The 19748-nt window shown below is 39.8% G+C and overlaps 1 protein-coding gene across 24 annotated transcripts in view; it reads right to left on the bottom strand.

Annotated features, from left to right (window-relative positions):
• The window catches only part of LOC101130554 (myomegalin), a 225188-nt gene that overhangs the window by 163085 nt on the left and 42355 nt on the right, over positions 1-19748 (bottom strand). For all 24 annotated transcript variants that reach the window (XM_063695516.1, XM_063695461.1, XM_063695463.1 and 21 more), the window contains exons 2-3: positions 7487-7542; positions 2147-2298 (exon numbers count right to left, since the gene is read on the bottom strand). In XM_063695516.1, coding sequence (XP_063551586.1) covers positions 2147-2298; positions 7487-7542 — 208 coding nt within the window. The remainder of the gene's footprint in view (positions 1-2146; positions 2299-7486; positions 7543-19748) is intronic.

Genomic DNA, 19748 nt, shown 5'->3' on the forward strand with positions numbered 1-19748 from the left:
AGGCGTTTTGTATTTTAGGTGCTGTCATTCAGAGCCCACAGGATGGATGAATGGATATGAAAATGAACAAACGTGTGACACAACACTGCATGATTTACCGGCAATGACTTTCTGATCAAGCCTGAAGTGGGTTGTAGCCTCTTTATTTACTTTTTATTTGACACATAGCAGAGAGAGATTTAAACTATCTCTTATTGGCCTTTTCCCTGTGTCTTAGCTTGGTTTCTGTCAGTGTTTCCCAGCATCGAGAAATAAGGACTAATCTGTCATATTAGATCTAAACTCTAAGAGAAAAGGACTTTGGGCCTTATATCTGCCACCCATTCCTTCAATGGAGGTGACACCCCTCATTTCTATATTTCCAGTCATCTCTCAATGAAAAGGAACATGCAGGCTCGCTGGCCTTTGGAGAGCACCCCACACAGTTTTGAGGAGCTCTGCAGCTCTGCTCGCCCTTTCTGCATCACAGCAGATCCAAAAGGTGAAAAAAAAAAACAAAAAAAGGAGGGGGTTGGGGTGTTAGCATCCTTGCTACCCCCACCAGCACCACACAGCTGTTCGGAGGTTTAGTCTTCAAAAGCCTCTTGATTATCATGCAAACTCTCCATGTCTTAAAAAAAACATACACACAGTATACATGAGAATGCTAAGCATAAAATTTGAAGAATAGGCTGTTAATTCTTAGGCACCTGTTATATGGTGCATATTCTTGGCCCACAGAAATATCCGGTAGGATGTACAGAAAGTATTGGTGAAATATTTCTACTTACAAATTGAGGGAAGATGGGGTAAACCCATGTCAACACAAAATTTTTTGAGATTAGAATTTTACTTTTTTTTTTTTTCTGTCAAAAGTTATCAATTCCAATTCCAGAATGAGAGAAACCCCAGTACCTCACAGACTATTTACACATTATTTACGTGGGACCTGCTTGCTGCATATCCCTGAGGGGGCACCAAAGAGCTATTTCTTTCTTCCTTTTTTTTTTTAGAGCACAAGAGTATAAGAAATTCCGGTTGCCTGTTTCTGGGCTATTTAAATCCCAGTAGACATGCTCTCTTGTACAGACTTCCTGGGCTCAACCCAGCTCACAGGGAGCTGGGGAATCTGTATTACATTATCAGTTATTGTTTTTGGTCAAATCTAAGGACAAACATATGAAGAAGCAGAGCATGCAGCACTGGTTCAGGAGGTTCAAGCAACATTATCAGATTCTCGTTGAGAAACAAATGGTTGTTACTGTGCCACCGCACACTGCAGACAATTCCTAGGTATCGAGAGAGGTCCAAGCTAGCAACAGAGAATTTAATACTAGCTGTTGGACCGGGACTCCTGGGCTCACTATGTTGCAGCTACAGATTCTCAGAATGCCATTTAAACTTCCTGAGTTTATCTGAGAAGTAAACCAAGGGTGTAGGTGATGAGGCAGCATTTACTGCTACAGTTAGTCCCCCCTTATCCACAGTTTTGCTTTCCATGGTGTCAGTTACCCACAGTCAACCACAGTCTGAAAACGTTAAATAGAAAATTCTAGAAATGAACAACTCATAAATTTTAAATTGCACATTGTTCTGAGCAGCATGATGAAATCTCGTGCCATCCACTCTATCTCACCCTTGAATCATCCCTTTGTCCAGCACATCCAGGCTGTATATATCGCCCACCAGTTAGTCACTCAGTACTGTCTGGGTTATCAGATTGTTGCAGTATCACAGCGCTTGTGTTCAAGTAACTCCTATTTTACTTAACAATGTAAAAGTGCAAGAGTAGTAATGCTGGTATATTGTTATAATTGTTCTATGTTATTATTAACTACTGTTAGCCTCATTAACATTTAATTTATAAATTAAACTTTATCATAAGTATGTATGTGTAGAAAAAGACATAGTAAATATAGGGTTCAGTACTATGCAGTTTGAGGCATCCAAAGGAGGGACTACTGTACAGGCAAGGGTCCATAAACCACACCCCCCAGCACACAGCTGACAGAGCATATGTTTATTGGGACATGCTCTTGAAAGAGACACCATAATGATAATACCATCCATAATCCAGACCAATCCATGGGTCATATTTTTATCAGGCATCACTATTCCATAGTACTGCTTCTAATTGGGATAACAATTATCCACTCACATGACTTACCTTCTCAAAGTCTCGAAGAGCCTGGGTCTGTACCTGAGGGGGTTTCTCAAATGCTCTCAAGGAATATGTCTGCACAAACGGGACCTTTTCACCACTTCTCCAGATCTGTGACTGCACTGGAGGGCCTCGATCTTTAGTGTCACTAAGAAAAGCTGTCAATGAAACAGAACAGCAACAAAAAAGGTTTATATAATAACAGCACTAGGATCATTCTAACTGTCACATTCCAGCAGAATTCAGTTTCTGCAAAATACAAACTCAATCTAGGCCACATAGAAACAGTTTACATAAAGTAGTCTGTGGTAGATCATATTAATAGCCATCCCCAGTGAATCAAACTAGTTTGGGTCCATAGGCCTTTGCAATGTGATACCCCTGCCATTAAGAAGTAGAGCCTATTTCCCCAACTCTTGAATCTGGGTTGGCAAAGTGGCTTGCCTTGACTGGCAGAATATGATATAAATGCTACTGTATGAGTTCCAGAGACTAGCTTTGAGAGGCCTTGCATTTCTGCTCTTGCCTTATTAGCATCCCAAGACAACCATGCCGTGAAGAAGTCGGTCTACCCCACTGGAGAAGGAAAGGCTGTTCAGGGAAGTGAAGATGCCCCAGCTGACAGTCACCACCTGCCAGACAAGTGAGCAAGGCTGTCTGAGACTTTCAGTCTCAGTCAAGCCATCAGAAAGTTGCAGCCAGTTGAGTGATCCCAAGTGAGACCAGCAGCAATAATGCCCAGTTTGCCAAAACAGAATTGTGAGAAATAATAAATCATTGTTGTTTTAAGCCAGGTGTGGGCAGACTTTTTCTTAAAGGACCAGACAGTGTTTTAGGCTTGTGGGTCATATCATCTCTGGCACAGGTACTCAACTCTACCCTGTAACACAGAGCAGACACAGACCGTCTGTAAATGAATGAGTGTCACTGTGTGGCTATAAATCTTTACTTATAAAAACTGACTGTTGGCCCATGGGCTGTAGTTTGCTGCTGACCCCTGTTTTAAGTCACTGAGTTTTGGGATGGTTTGTCACATAACAAAAGGTAACCAAAACAGTCTAAAGGAAAGAACCAAGCTGCTAGCAAACTATCTCTACCGATAATTTTTCAGGTCACTATTTAGTAATAGTAACAATTATAACAGCCAACATATTTAAAGGGCATTACATGTTACAAAATAGTTTCACATGAATTATTTCATTTATGAAGTCGCTGCAATCAGTGAAATAGACATAAGTGATTATTAAGTCCATTTTACTGATGAGTAAGTAAAGATTCAGAAAGTTTGCTTGACCAAGATCATATTGCTGAAAAGTGGCAGAACCAATCCCATATTTTCTCCATCTGTCTTTCTTAGCAGTATGCTACTACTGCGTTATTTTAGCAATTAAAGGGATTGCAATCGGTCTGAGAGTGGGGAAAACAGGTAAAGAGGCAGAGACTCAATCACTCCATTAACCATTGGAAGCATTGCTTTGGGAGAACCTAGTGGAGTCTAAGCTGTAATTAACCCTATGCTTGCTTTTGAGAAGTAACATTGTTAAAGAATGAGAAATCAGAGCCTCTGTCAAACAAAGTACACAGAGGACCTCATGTTGGGGCAGGGTTGGAGTTACAGACAGGTAGAAAACATAGAAAGCTACATACTTTCTTGGCTGACAAAAGGAAATAAGGAACTTTTATCATGGAACTATTTTTTAAATAAGAAGACAATCATGGCAAAGCATTAAGCGCTACAGACAGTGTCAGGGCAAGTAAGAGCAAAACAGGTACTGGGTGACTGCCTGGCTGAGGAAAAGTTAACTAGACACTTGGGGAAAGGAGATCCAAGGGAGTAAGAGGCAAAACGCCTTTGCATGGTTTCCTTCCTATCTCTCTTTCTTTCTCTCCTTCTCACTCTCTCCCTTCCTTCCTTTCTTCCTTTCTCTTTTTTTTCTCTTTTGCCCCTACCTCTCTGCCTGCCTCCTTCCTTCCCTCCCCTCCCCTCCCTTCCCCCTCCCTCCCTCCCTTCCTTCCTTCCTTCCCTCCCCTCCCCTCCCTTCCCCCTCCCTCCCTCCCTCTCTCCCTCCCTCCCTCCCTCCCTTCCTTCCTTCCTTCCTTCCTTCCCTCCCTCCTCTCTCCCTCCTTCCCTGCCTTCTTTCCTTCGTTCTGCCAACTTGCCAGAAGGAGCCCAAGAAAAAGCACCCAGGTGCTTCAGTCAACTTCTTAGAATTCTTTTTTTTTTTATGTTCAGAAAAGATGGAAATTCATTTCTGCTAAAGAGAAAGAAAAAATTTGAAGACAGGGTGAAGGTGAACAGGCCCATTATAAGAAAGAAACAAAAATCTATGTTCTGTCTGCAAGGAAACGAGAGAGAGAGAGAGAAAGAGAGAAGAAAGAAGTTCCAGGATTCTAATGTACCAAAGGGATCTCCTTTTTCTTGTTTTGTTCTGAAAATTTCACCAAAAGAGCACAGGAGAACATCTTGGCTAATTCATTGGCGATGTTGTAAGAAAACTGAGAGAAATGAAAGAAATGAAGAATTACTGCTGCAGATAATATACAGCCTTGAGGAAAGAAAGGCTTTTAAGATTATAGATATAAAGGCTATTGCTGTATTCTGGGATAAAAGAAAGTCTGATGCAGGGAAAGGGGAAGTTGGAAAAACTGGAAAAAGAAAAAAAGGACTGGAAAGACATTGGTGAATAGAAAGCTGAAAAGGGTGAAGAAAAAAATGATGATAGTCAATAGGGTGGTTTTAAAAGAGGCTTTTGTTTTATTAATTTGTTTTTGTGTGAGTGTGTGTGTATGTGTTTGTTTTTTGCCTAAAAGTATTTAACTCCCCAATACACCACTGATTTCAAAGAAAAAAAGCTGAAATGTAAGATCATATGATTTGTTTTTAAACTGAACACTGTATACTGTCTTTTTATTTTTGCAAAATTAATGTAGTATCCAGTGTGTCTTTAGATAACCCTGTCCTTAATGATATTTTCAATAGCCACTAACCTTGCCTGGTACTGTTTCGGGGTTTAAACTAGAACAGAAATTTAAAGCAGGCTTTATTAGTGCATAGTACAAATCAATTACATATATATGGAGATATTATTTTTCCCTCTTCAATTGTTTTTCATGCAGCTTACCCAATATAATTGTTCTGTTAGTTGTATACTACTCTGTGATAGCAAATAATAATAATAAAATAATTATGATGATATTGTCCCTGTTTTGGTGATATTCTGAATGTTTATAAGTAAATGCAAAATTTTTAATTAAAAGTAATTAGAGGCTGGGCATGGTGGCTCACACCTGTAATCCCAGTTTTTTGGGTGGTTGAGGCAGGTGGATCACTTGAGGTCAGGAGTTCAAGACCAGCCTGGCCAACATGGCAAAACCCCATCTCTACCAAAACTACAAAAATTAGCCAGGCGTGGTGGCAAGCGCATGTAATCCCAGCTACTCGGGAGGCTGAGGCAGGAGAATTGCTTGAACCTGGGAGGCGGAGGTTGCAGTGAGCCAAGATGGCACCACTGCACACTAGTCTGGGTGACAGAGCAAGACTCTGTCTCAAAAATAAATAAATAAATAAATGTAATTGGAAAAAATGATTTCTTCCACATTTAGGTGAAATTAAATATACTACTAAGGGGAAGATAATCTGATAAAACAGAATAACAATACATTACAGTTAGATTGGTGGATATGATAGAAAGAGCAATGCCTTGAGGCTTGGATTTGGATCCTGACCACTTGCTAATTGTGGGAATTCAGGCAAATCTCTTAATTTTGCTGATATATTGCCTCTGTAAAAAAGGGGTAATAATATCTGCTTTATAGAACTGTTATATGGATTAAATAAAATAATAAAAGCACCTTGCCACATGTATTATATGTAGTAAGCATTTTATCCATTCCCCTCACATTTTTGCCCTAGTCCTTCAATTTTTGCCTCAAAATGTAGAATATTGACATTTAAAATGTTGAGTACAGTAACCATTGGAATTTGTGGATTTAACACACATTTCAAATACTAATTTTAAGTGACTCTGAAATTCTTAACTTATTCAAATTAAAAACTTTTTTCCAAATTGTGCATATAAACAATCTGTGCTTCCAGGCTGTTATGAAAAAGGCAAAGAACTTAGCAAGGAAGTAAAACCCTCAGGTTGAGAACAAGTTTTGTGGAAAATAGACCCCAAAAGAATGTTATCTTCCCTTTGGTTTTGCAATTCCGGTAGATCTCTGGCTAATGTTAGTGCAGTAATAATTGTGCTGTTGTTAGGAATACATTAATAGTAACAATAGATAAGATACCGAGTGCTTATTCCTTGATAGCCTCTGTACTAAAAGCTTTTCTCAATCTCACCTATGAGATTAACATTATTATACCCATTTTATTTATTTATTATTTTATTATTATTTTATTTTTTTTGAGACTGAGTCTGCTCTATCACCCAGGCTGGAGTACAGTGCCACGATCTCAGCTCACTGCAACCTCTGCCTTCCGGGTTCAAGAGATTCTCCTACCTCAGCCTCCTGTGTAGCTGGGATTACAGGCGTGGGCCACCATGCCTAGCTAATTTTTGTATTTTTGGTAGAGATGGGGTTTCACCATGTTGGCTAGCCTGGTCTTGAACTCCTGACCTCAGGTGATATGCCCACCTCAGCCTCCTAAAGTGCTGGGATTACAGGCGTGAGCCACCATGCCCGGCCTATTATACCCATTTTAATGGTGTATTAAGATAAAGATTTCATTTAAGTAACATAATTTATTTTAATCATTGTACAAGTGAGTTTAGCCTTGCAATTACAGAATCATTAAAAGTATGAAGAATTCACATAAGTATCTGTAATGATTTACTGTACTATGCTGCTTCTCAGTACATAGAATTATAGCTAGCTTATAATTCTCGTGTGAAATTGCTACAGTAGTATGTGCAAATTTGGAAATTCACAAAAGTTTGAAGATATTGCCATGATGAATTTAAAGAGGCCATAATTCAAGAGAATTAAGATCAACAGAAAACCAAGAATTGGCCAAGTGCCAATTTCTCTCACACACTTTGGAAAGCTGGAGTGGGTGTATTGCTTCAGGTCAGACATTCAAAACCAGCCTGAGCAATATAGCAAGACTCCCACCTCTAAAAAAAAATATTAAAAATTAGGCATATGTCTGTAGTCCCAGCTACTCAGGAGGCTGAGGTGAAAGGATAGCTTGACCCCAGGAGTTTGAGGTTGCAGTGAGCTATGATCACACCACTGCACTACATCCATAGTGAGAGAGTGAGACCCTGTCTCAAAAGAAAACCAAATGAATAAACAAAAGAAACAAAGAATTTAACAAGGCAAGGCCCACAGCATCCTTACCTGCTGTGTGACTCGTTCTGGGTACCATCTCCCCATCATCCTCTGCAAAATAATCTCTGTGGAGGCAAACACATCATTAATTAATGCGATACTACCCCACAAGGCTCCCATCCCAGGGGTCGAGGAGAAGACACCTACCTATTTGTCATTTCTATTTATCTCTCTGCAAGTATTTACTAAGCTTCTATTATGTATCAGGGACTGTGTCAAGTGCTGGGGATACAAAGGCAAACACCACAGAAGAGTTCCTAATAAGTACATGAGAGCCAGCCATTAAATAATTTCACAAGAATTAACTACTATTGTAGTAAATGTTGTGAAGGAAAATGCAGAGGGAACTTAACTAGCACAGGGACTCAGAGAAACTCAGGGAAAGGAACATTTAAACGTAGATGGGAGGATGTCAACCAGGTGTAGAATGGGAGAATGGGAGTGGAAGAGTGTTCCATCATGAGAGAACAGCAAAGGCCCTGAGTCAGAAAGGACTCTGGCCTGTTAGAGGAACAAAGAAAGCCAATGTTGCAACCAGGCCACGCAGGACCTTGTGGTATGGGGTAAGGCCACTGAGTCTAATGTGAAAAGCTATGGGAAACCAATGAAGGATTTTAAATTAAGGAAAGAATGGTAATGATCAGATTTATATTTTAGATCGGTCATTCTAGCTGCATTCTGGCTCTACACGGTGAGACTGTGGAGGGGCAAAAATGGATGGTGAGAGTCTATATTCCAAATAGGAAGTTGTGATGGTTTAACAAAGGGGAAATTTTAAAAATTTAAGATATGGTTAGAAAGTAGAATTGACACAGAAACCTTGAAAAACAGACAAAGTTTATGAGTGGAAATGTTAATAACACCATGATTCAGTAGCAAGAGGTGTATCTGTTCAGCATAGTAAATACCACCATCCCTAGCAGAGAGGGGACAATATCTCAAAATGTATTCAACAAATACTTCTCAAGCCCATGCTTGACAAGTGCTTTTAGGCACTGTTGTAAGCTCCACAAATGTAGCAGTGAGCAAAACAGACAAAAATCCCTGCACTCATGGAATTTTTACAGTAAGGGGAGACAAATAAATAAATTGTATAGTAGCAGTTGGGAACAAGTGCTATGAAAAAAAGTAAAGTGGGGAATGTGGATAGGGAGAGCTGGAGGTAGGAGGAGGTAGAGGGGATTGCAATTTTCAGTAGACAAGGCTGCTCTATGAAGCCATAAGGATAGGCATGGGGGTCTCTAGGGAAAGAGTCTTCTAAGCAGAGAACATAAAATGCAAAGGCCCATAAGAGGGAGCATACTAGTTAGTGGCTGGGCGCAGTGAGCATGTGGTGAGCAGTAGGAGGTGAGGTCAGGGAAGTAATGGGAAGACTGGGCAGGGGGCGCAGACTGTTTGAAGCCTTTCAAGACATGGAGAGGCATTTAGCCACTAGAGTCTTGTGAATCAAAAAGAAAGATGGACTCAGTGACTAATGTTTTAAAGGGGGGCTGGCTACTGTCTTGACAACTGACTGTCTGATGGGGATGTCAGAAACAGATGATTTCAATAACCCTACAGAAAGATGCTTTCAATAGGTAGCTTATTCTTTAAACTCTTGGGGGCTCCCAAGAATTCTGTAAACAGAGATTTAGAGGGCTTCTCTCTCTCTCTCTCTCTCTCTTTTTTTTTTTTGAAACAGAGTTTTGCTTTTGTTGCCCAGGCTGGAGTGCATGGCACGATCTCGGCTCACCACAACCTCCGCCTCCCAGGTTCAAGCAATTCTCCTGCCCCAGCCTCCCCAGTAGCTGGGATTACAGGCGCCTGCCACCATGCCCAGCTAATTTTGTATTTTTAGTAGAGACGGGGTTTCTCCGTGTTGGTCAGGCTGGTCTCGAACTCCTGACCTCAGGTGATCTGCCCACCTCAGCCTCCCAAAGTGCAGAGATTACAGGCATGAGCCACTGCGCCCAGCCTACAGGACTTCTCTTTTTAAAAGCCAGAAGATATTCACAGGGAGGCAGAGGAGGACCTGGTATTTGCTTGGAAATTGGTGGTTTTTTTCTTCCCTGCCTCAGGGCTGGATCTTGGCAGAAATCTTCACTTTGTTAAGTCCCAGATGGACATGAAAATACCAGACAGGGCACATTGGGCTACACATACCACCTGACAATTATTTCGTATCCAAAAGTAGATCACCAGCTTGTGATTCTTCCAGGCCCCCTGCCTCTTTCCCTTCTCCTCCTTAAAAGCTTTCCCTGAGAGTAAACAATGCCAAAGAGGAATGTACTATGTATGCACTCCCCTCTGTGGAGGTAAAATAGGAGAAGGATGTCAAAACCATCAACCAGAACAATGTCTTAAAAAAAATTGTGGGGAAAAAATTTATGCTTAGCTGCTGCTATTCACTGAGCATTTCTGCTTAGTCCACAGACAAAGGTGGCTGCATCTGCTGTCAGGAGCAAGGTCAACCCTCAGGCCAAATTCAGCCCATCCGACATGTTTTATTTAGCCCACACAAGTTTGACCCACTTCTAACTGCTCTTGGGAAATGAGTGGGTCTCCCAACACTGGGCCTGCCTTCCCACACAGCGGGATAACTTGCCCGCTTTACACAGGACAGGATGTGTTTTCCAGTTTGCCTCAGTCCCTGCCACTCCCTGTCCTTGTCGTCACTCATTCACTTAATTATGATACTTGCCTGGCATCTTGCAGGTTTCTGATGCTGTTACCCCAGTACAGACCAAGTGCAGACAGAATTTCATTTCTGCTTTATTAAGACACAGTCTTGAGAAACCCATTGGCTTCAACACACAATTAATTAATTTGTGGCAACAAGCTACTATATTGGCTTGTATGTCACTTTCACCTCTCTGGGCATTAGTTTTCTCTAATATTTATAAAAGAAGGACATGACTTTCTAAGGTTCCTTGCAGTAATTATGCAATTCTAATAGATGCTTAAACATAAAGCCCATTTTAATACTGTCCAAGGATCCAGGGTACCTTCCAGACATGATCTCACTCAATCTTCTCTGCTCTGCAGATTGCACATTATAGGTCAAGAGCAAGCTACAACACAGCAATACATATCAGCCCTACCAGACACCTCACCCTTCCCGCATCACCCACACCCACTCTGAGCACACTGCCTGCCTGATATGAATCAATAACTGGAAGGATAGAGAGGTCACTTTAGATGGGTACTGAGTTAATAAGCATACTCGCAGTGTCTCAGGAGATTTTTAAGAAATCACTTTAGCTCTATTAACAGCTCAAGTTCCCTCTCTTATTGCCAGAGAAAGGGGCTCACTCAGCTGCTCCACAAGTTACAAAGGAATCTGATGCTCCCCAAGGGAAGGGGCTCAGAGTGAAGAAATACAGAGTATAAGTCTAAGGGGTTGCAATTTGTGACAACATTTGATAAACCAAAGTGCAAGGAGAATTGGGGTATGGTAGAGACAGACTCCAAGCATGGACGGACACACACACACACACACACACACACACACACACAAGTGGTAATATATGTTGGTACATTCTTTCGTATTACCCAAGTTCAGAAAAAAATGTTATATCCTTGTCCTAGTTTCTCAAATTCAAGTGTCTCTAGTTTTTTAAAATATCAGTCCATGAATGACTCGTGCTCAGCTAATATGTGGTTCACCAGGCCACTTTTAGCTCTCCTGCATTTCCATATATAATCTTTCTCCCATGATGCTTTCACTTAAAATTTTGCTTTTTCTGTATAAATGAACTATATTTTTCCTCAGTGTCTTACCTTGTCTTTCTCCCTATGTCATCAATCTGCTAATGACAATACCAATTCCACTAAAACCACATATATTAATATTCTCACCAGGACATTATTTTGCTTTTGGAAGTACCAAGCATTTTCCAAGTACAACCTACTCACAAGCTGTTCACCTGCTTGATTTCTGCATGGTATATCACTCATATTTTCTTGAGTTGCTGATAAGTAGCTATTAAGATATTAGACTCAAATAATACATCAACATTCAATATCCCATATTACTTGGTTTTTCTATGGCTTTCCAGGGTGATTAAGTTGAGAATGATCAGGAAATAATTGCTTCTCTGAAGGCCATCTGCCACCCCCTGATATTCTGACATTCTCAAACTGTCCTGTGATGATTTCTTCCAGTAATTTTCTAAGAATGGTAGTTTCATTTATGGCCAGGGTTATCCAAAACACTCAATTTTGCTTTACTTGAAACTGGCCACTGATACAGCTCCTTTCGAGATTCAAGCATCTCATTGGTCCCACTAGTCTAGTTTCTCATAACATTGTGGGGAGGGGTAGGCACTTGGGTTTCTTCTTGCTTAGGAGCCTGCAGAGAGAGATATTTTCTATAAGGCAGGTATAGACTTTCCTCCGTAAACTGTTATTTCTGGTATTATTTTCTTGTATTTTAGTCTGTCTAATTTGTGGACTGAGAGGAACAACAGATCATATGAATGAATCATCTCATTCAAAAGCAATGACAAGATGGTAATCATCATTACAAAGCAGGTTCTATGAGTCTTTGAACAGTATGAGATATTTGTATTCTAGGACCAAAATCACCACTAAAACTATTTCTAAGGTACTGAAGCCTGTCTAGGCTCCATACTTTCTTCTCTCCAGTCTCACCTACTAAAATAATTAACCTAAGGTTATTTATTCCCATATGAGTGTCTAAACTCCCAAAGGAACGGTGATTTTCAGGCCCTCTCTTCAGGCAAATCACATGTATTTAGTTTGTTCTGAGAACCACATAGTCTGGCCCTCCTACTTCATCACTAACCACCACCCTTGCTTAACATTTCTAAGCCTGAAGACCAGGGCCATCTCCCAGAGGCATTTTCTAGCTTTCAAGCTTATTTATATATATATATTTTTTATTATTATGAACAAAAATTCTGAAGGAGAAAAAACAATCTGCTATAGCAATACCTAGAGCGAAAACCTGGGCCTTCATTGCTATTTTTAGGGTTTTTATAATTCCATTTTGTAAACATTTATTGAGAAGTTGCTTATATGCCAGGTACTGGAAATACAAAGGTGAAAAAGTATATATACCCTGTGGTTAAAGTACTCAGAATCTATTGAGGGAAGCAGGCACATGATTCAGAGAGATAATTATTAGAAAAATTAGATTTAACAGAGATTTCAGAACATAAATAAGATAGCAATTAATTTTGTCCTGGTGGGGAGTGGGCTGGGACAGGGTGGTTGGCGGAGGGGTCTAGGAAATTTACAGAAAACAGATAACACTGAATCTAGGTCTTAAAGAATGGGTGTAAATACACGAGGAAACATAACAAAGACCCAATTACAGGAAAATGAACGGTGTGTTCAGGGGGCTTTCATTTTGTTTTCCCCTTCCCAACCACCCGCCTCCATCTTCCCCCCACCCTGAGGAGCCCTAAACTGCCTCCTAGGACATCTTCCAACTTCCTGTTTACCTTTCCCCCTCCTCAAGCCTTCCTCCCCAAGCGCTCACCCTCAGGTGGGAATATGAAGGGAAGCCAAGGGTGAAACTGTTTCTTCATTTGCACCTCCCTCCTCAAACACTATAGCTTAGAAGCCCCCAAAATGATTTAAAATAATGTCAGCAAGAAAGGGGCCAAGATTTGCACTATTGTGAAAATACTCGTAGAAACAAACTAGAAAAGAACCCAGAGAAATGAAAAGGCCAGAGGTTTAGAGTGGCGGAAAATATACTGAGCATCCTCCCCCTTTTTTTCTTTTTACTATTTTTGCTAAAAGGCTAATTCTTATTTTTAAAAAGTTTGAATAATCTATTTTTATTGAATTTACATTGCTCTTCCTAATTAATGACCTTGATAAAAGATGAACTATGGAAAGGATTCGGCTCGGTGTGGCCTCTCAAACAGTGAGGGGCATGTGGCATGACAGCAAGACTGCTGAAGTTTGCTGTTTCTTGGGGTCCTCACAGGAGTAGGCATTGAACCAAATGCAGATTCTGTTCCAATTCCCATATTCTTGGAGCTCATTTAACATGAGTTGCTGGTTTCTGTTTCAAATGAAATAAATTTTTCAAACGTTCCAAGATCCATTTTTCCTATTTTTAATTTACAGCTATATTCAACTGTGGCAAACACAAAAGGGTCAGAATGAGAAGAACTGTGGCCTATTTTTTAATATGGGAAGCTCTGGCCCTGACAATTTATAAATGGTAAGATTTTAGAAATAGTGTCAACTTAAAAACAAAGACATCTACAGTTAACAATTTCTGGACTGCTGGTGCATAATTTTACAGTTCCACAGGTTTTCTTGCACTGGAATTTTCCTCAATACTAATCTTGTATTAAATGAACGTATTATTATCATGGACAACCATCACCACTCACTACCAATGCTGCCTCTGCAATTTACTGAATGCCTGATACTTTCTAGGCATCAGTTCATTCAGTCATCATAGAATCCTGTGAAGTACGTCATAGAATCCCTGTTTACAGATGAGGAAACAAGGGGCCTGGAAGGATAAAGTAATTTGCCCAAGATCGCACAGCTAGTTGGTGTCAGAGCCTGAACTTGAAAACTGTCTATTTGACTCCAAACTTTTACTCTTCCCAATATGCCCTATTTCTAACCACACATTTACAGGGAACCTCCTTTGTACCTGCCTTGACTCCAGGGAACTCACCCCTGAGAAGCTGAGGCGAAAGGAAGGGTGGACTGTTTGCTGTGCTAATGAGATGGGATTTTTGTCTCAAACCCTGACACAAATTTGTTTCTTAGACTATTGACTTATCCCTGATGGGCACAGCTTACACTTGAGTATTTGAGTACTGGTGTAACAGATGCCATGTAACAAAATAATTAAAATCCCAAAAGGGAAGTGGCTAGTGTGACTTTTTATATAGGTCCTATCGTGAAAAGTGAGTCATCCATCATTTTATACTTCTCTATCTCTAACCCACTTTTTTCAGAATATTTACATCTTTCTCCAACCCCTCCCGTGATAACACTTGGCATTGTCCCTACCCAAGGGAATAAACTGAAATGCAGGAAAGGTGGTGGAAACAGAAACAATCAAAGTGGAAAAGGCATTAGTGAACAAGCTCTGAGACTTCTCAGATGTTTTTTTTTCCTCTTGCCAAGGAGAGACACCGGATATATTTTCTATGTTCCAAATGTTGCCAAATACCCTCCCACAATGTGGCACCAGAATTGTAAAAACACACATTCAAATGCAAATAGGGTAAAAGCCCCAGATGCAGAACGTTAAGACTATTATATAATAAAGTGAAATTATCATTTTTTCTCATCTCAAGATCTATCATTATAACCTCTGCAAGTGAGGATGCTTAATTGGCAAAGCTCCCAGAGGAGAGAGAGCATCACGGTGAGCCTCCTTCTGCATGCTGACTAAGTGTGGGCTGACTTGGCACCGATACAGAAACATCCACTTTATTCCAGTATAGGCTGCAATTACACCCTTCACTCAAAGTCTATTCACTGACAGTGACCATCACACTGAGAGGCTGTTTTCTGGAGTGCTAAGTCCCCAATAGCTACAGTGAGCTACAAAATCATCGTGCATCCACAACAATTTCTTTAAGTTTTGGGATCTTTGTTTTGTTTTGTTTTTGGTCCAGCACTAAGTCTTCATCCTAAAGAAAATAAGGAAACTAACATTACTTTCTTGATGCTATCCATCAGGGTTCAGAGAAACCCCTTAATAAGTAAGTAATTATTTTTCTTCACTTTGCCTTCTGAGGTCATCACATATCCAAATATCTAATAAATTTTCCTCTACCTCCCCTGCATCAGCCAAGACATAGGTATCACTCTTTCAAAAGAAGACATGAAAATAACCTGCTTTGGATTCAGTCACATTACCCCAGGGATGGTGTATGGTCTCTCCACCCACCTCTGAAACTTACCTTTTGCATTTTGCTTTTGGTCCTGGCAATGCACCCTACAATCCTCAGTTTTCATTAACAACTAATATCCACAAGGCACTGCAGTATATTGCAGTTGGCTCAATCTTTCTAGAGCCCTAGACTGAATGTTAAGAAACAGGTGATTTTTTCCCCTTTCCACCTACTTTTATATTCACATAATCTTTCAGTTTCTTTTCTTTACAATGTCTGTTTTTGATGATTTTAAAAGAAGTACATGCCTCTTGTAGAAATTTTGGAAAAGAGAAAAGTGTACAGAGAAAAATAAAAATAATTTTTAAAATTCTACCGCCTGAAGGCAACATTGATAAAGATTTTTATGTATTTACTTTAGTTGTTCTTCAGTTTATTTGCCTGTGTGAATTCTGCAAATGGAAATAATATTGAACATAACAGTTCTGCATCTTGCTTTTATTTACACTACGGAAATCAAAGGTTGTGAGGAATATATTTTTAGAGGAAGAGAGAGAGTCAGGGAAGGAGGAGCAGGAGAAAGAGGCAGGTGGGAGGAGGAGGAGAATTTCTCAGCAGCATTATAGACCTGTTGAGGATTAGCAAGAATGAATCTAGAGTCTTTCTTCTCAGTGCGGTTTTACAACATACTAAAACAACACTCATAGAATCCTCTAGGATTTTAAAATAAAATTGACTAAGGGTTACCAAGCCGGGAGATGGTTAAGGCAGTTAGACATTCTAAAGCAGCGTTGAGAACACGATTCAAAGAGCTGACTCTGACGTCTAGGTTCAGTATGGAGGTGAATAAACAACAGATGGCCTGGAAGATACAGAGAGTTGAGGAACTGGAATACATGACACGGTAAACAACATTCAGAAAGAATGAGGAAGTGGGGGACTTGACCTATGGTCAAGAAGTATAATTTCAGCATTAAGGATCCTAAGGGTGGAAAATCTGGAAGAAAGCTGAGCTACAAAAGATGGCTGTGCTGATAGCATACTGAAGTGAATTCGAGTTCAGGCTATGTCAGGTCAAGGTATAACAGTGATGTATGTTCATGCCTAGTGACCCCTCTAGAATGTCAGTCTCTGGAAGGGAGGGTTTTTAGATCATTCACTATCATCCGTCCAGCATTAAAGAAGTCTAGATCATAGGAATTTGATGCGTATTTCTTTTTTTTTTTCTTTTCCCGTAACTGAGGAAACAAGACACATATTTCTTAAACAATGATAAATACAATCTGAATGTATAATGGTGTCAAGTTTGATAACCTGTTGTACCCATTCTACAATAAGGAGACACCCACCAAACAGATATTCCCATCGGCCTTTTGGGGAATGTTCTCTGGAAAGCTCTTAATAGATGACCTTCTAAGTGCTAGAAACAATGTTAGATGCTGAAGACTTATAGACAAAAACGTTTCATTCTGCCGATAAACTTGGAGTATGGAAAATATCAAGTTAACCAACTAGCTCCATGCTACAACAGAGTAGGCAGAGCGTGTTCTGGCTACAGAAAACACCCAGATCTAGGTTCTAAAAATAATTCCTAAAGGAGGTACTTCTGAATCTAACCTCTGAAGGGTATACAAATTTATCCCAGCAAAGGCAAGGCTAGATGTGTAGGTGGGAACAACTGGTATATTAAGGCCCACTCATAATAATTTTAGCTCAGGGTGAATTAAGTCGCAATGACTCTCCAACCAGCTCCCCGGGTCTGCTGGCAATAATGCCGCTCCTGTGGTGCCAATAACCTGAAAATCTCCAAGTAATACAAGAAAGTTATACACAGAAAACCTCCAAGTAATACACAGAAAAACCTAAAACCAACTCAATTCCAAACGTTACATGTTGTCATTTGGTAGACACAAATGTGAACTTCTTCCTGCAATAAAAACCTACGTTGACTTTGTTTAAAAGCAGCATATAAAGGATCTTGCCCATAATCCCCTAACCAAACACGGCATCTATTTTCTCTTTTCTCTGTCCTTGTGATAGACATCCTAACAGGTATACATAGTTTTGATGTAATTTACATCTACCTTTTACTTTCTTATGTTAAAATTTTCTGTTTATTATCATTTCAGGAAACATTTCAGGATAGTAATAGAGATTAACAGCAACAGTGAAGCATTTTACCCTAGAGAAGGGTAAAAGTTGGAAATGTTGCTATTGATTCACCTAGGTTATGCTACTTTATGTCAGTGTGCCTCAGTTTCCCCCTTCAAAATACAGGGATTCAGGTCTTGAAAAAGATATTTAAATTGAATGCAATATCCTTCTTATGAGACTATAACTTTAAGTAATTTGCAATGTACTTTCAAGAACTGGAAATGTTGACATAGTTATTCTACTTCTGAACATCTGTCATTCAAAAAATAATGCTGTGGAAGAAGATGCTTTATGCACCTAGACATTTATCAAGTATTATTTATAACAGTTAAAAATTGGAAGTCTACATCCTTTTGGTTAGGGGTAATGATTTAAAAAACACTGTAAATCCACAGCATGTTATTCTACATTATGAATGATAATATACCACATTATGAAGTGGAAAATAAATTCATTCTTAAATTGTGTGAAATGCTAGAAATTATTCAATTTTCTTTGTGAGTCAATGCTTTCTAGTTTTTTTTTTTTTTCCGACAGAGTCTTGCTCTGTCACCCAGGCTGGAGTGCAGTGGCGTGATCTCGGCTCACTGCAACCTCCGCTTCCTGGGTTCAAGCAATTCTCATTCCTCGGCCTCCCGATTAGCTGGGATTACAGGCACCCCCCACCATGCCCACTAATTTTTGTATTTTTAGTAGAGATGGGGTTTCAACATGTTGGCCAGGCTGGTCTCGAACTCCTGGCCTCAAGTGATCCTCCTGCCTTGGCCTCCCAAAGTGCTGGGATTACAGGCGAGAGCCGCTGTGCCTGGCCAGTGAATGCTTTCTATATGTCAGAAGTTATTGCTTCTTTCCACCCTTTCCACCATGACCATGATAAGAAGACACTAGTTGCAAGTTACCTCTTCCCTCACTGGCCTTGGAAAAGACAAGAAAGAAAGACGTTTCTGGGGAATGTAACAAGCAGAAAAGGACTGAAGATAATGAGACAGATTAAGGAAAGATGAATCACAGGCTGTGAAAGTGCTATGAAAATAAAACAGTATTATTATACAATTTATTATAAATAGTCTATGACTAATTTAGCACTTTAGCCATAAGGGTTCAGAAAAAAGAAATTCAGATCATGCTTGTCTTGCTGGCCACAGAACTCAGAAAATGCTCTGAGGCAGAGGAAAACAAGTCCTCAGTGCATTTGAGTGTTTTAAAATAGAATCACATAGAGCCACCTTGGGTCAAAATGACATCTCTTGTATTCTGGACTTTCTTCTAACTTTAAATGCTATTTGAATTTTTGCCAGAGACAACTTGTGGAATGTTCTGAGCCCAGTTTGGAATTTTATTTATAAAATGGGGGTAGATTTCAATAGAAGTAGTGTCCTGGGGCATCCACTGAATGGATGGATGCTCCACTTAGCCTTGAAAATATGATCCCTCAGCCACAGTCAGGCGAGCCTCCCAGGATGGGGAGGGCACCATGAGGTGTTACTTATCCTTTCTGAGACGAAAACAACCCCTTCCCAGTCTTTAGGTATTTTAAACATAGTCTTAGCACGTAGCTGAAAAAAATGGGGGTTGGGGCAGTCAGGTCCAGACTGATCTAGTATGTGGAAAATAAGCAAGTAGGAGTGAAAGCATTGATTCTGGCAAATTCCCCAAGCTGAAATCCAAGTATAGGCCCATTTAAAAGTAGACTGGAGTTGCCAAGGCAGAATTTCCTTCTTAAAATTCAGATAATTAGTTGCTAGCAGTGCTGAATATTAAACAGGAAATTCAACTTCCAAAGATGTTTCAATAATAGAATTATGAAAACAAGCATTTTCCTAATATGAAGTGTTACATGCAAAGCACCAGCACCATAATAAGTAGAGGTATTGGAATTAACTAGGCCTTCATACAACACATACTAGTTGTGTGAATGCCAGCAAATCATTTAACCACTTTAACCTCAGTGGCCATATATCTCTGGTTGTAACTATGTCTTTGTAAACAGGACTCTCTACTAACTCACCATAAATTCAAAGAAAAATACATGTCCCTGATTCCTCTAGGCTAAACATTTATATAGAGAGAAACAAATTCAAATAAGCTATCAATGGAGATCTGTTAAGTACAATATAGCTGTGGTAAATGGACACCTTGTCTTGCTTGAAGGCTGTACTCCAGAAAAGAAACAAAGTCAAAATTCTTAAATTTTGAAACCAGATCATTAATTTTCTTGAATGTTACTTCCATTTTCCAAATTTTCACAGATACAGCAAGCGAATGCAATTAATGCTTGCATTTTATTAAAT

Source organism: Gorilla gorilla, chromosome 1, assembly GCF_029281585.2.
Source record: "Gorilla gorilla gorilla isolate KB3781 chromosome 1, NHGRI_mGorGor1-v2.1_pri, whole genome shotgun sequence".
Lineage (NCBI taxonomy): Eukaryota > Metazoa > Chordata > Mammalia > Primates > Hominidae > Gorilla > Gorilla gorilla.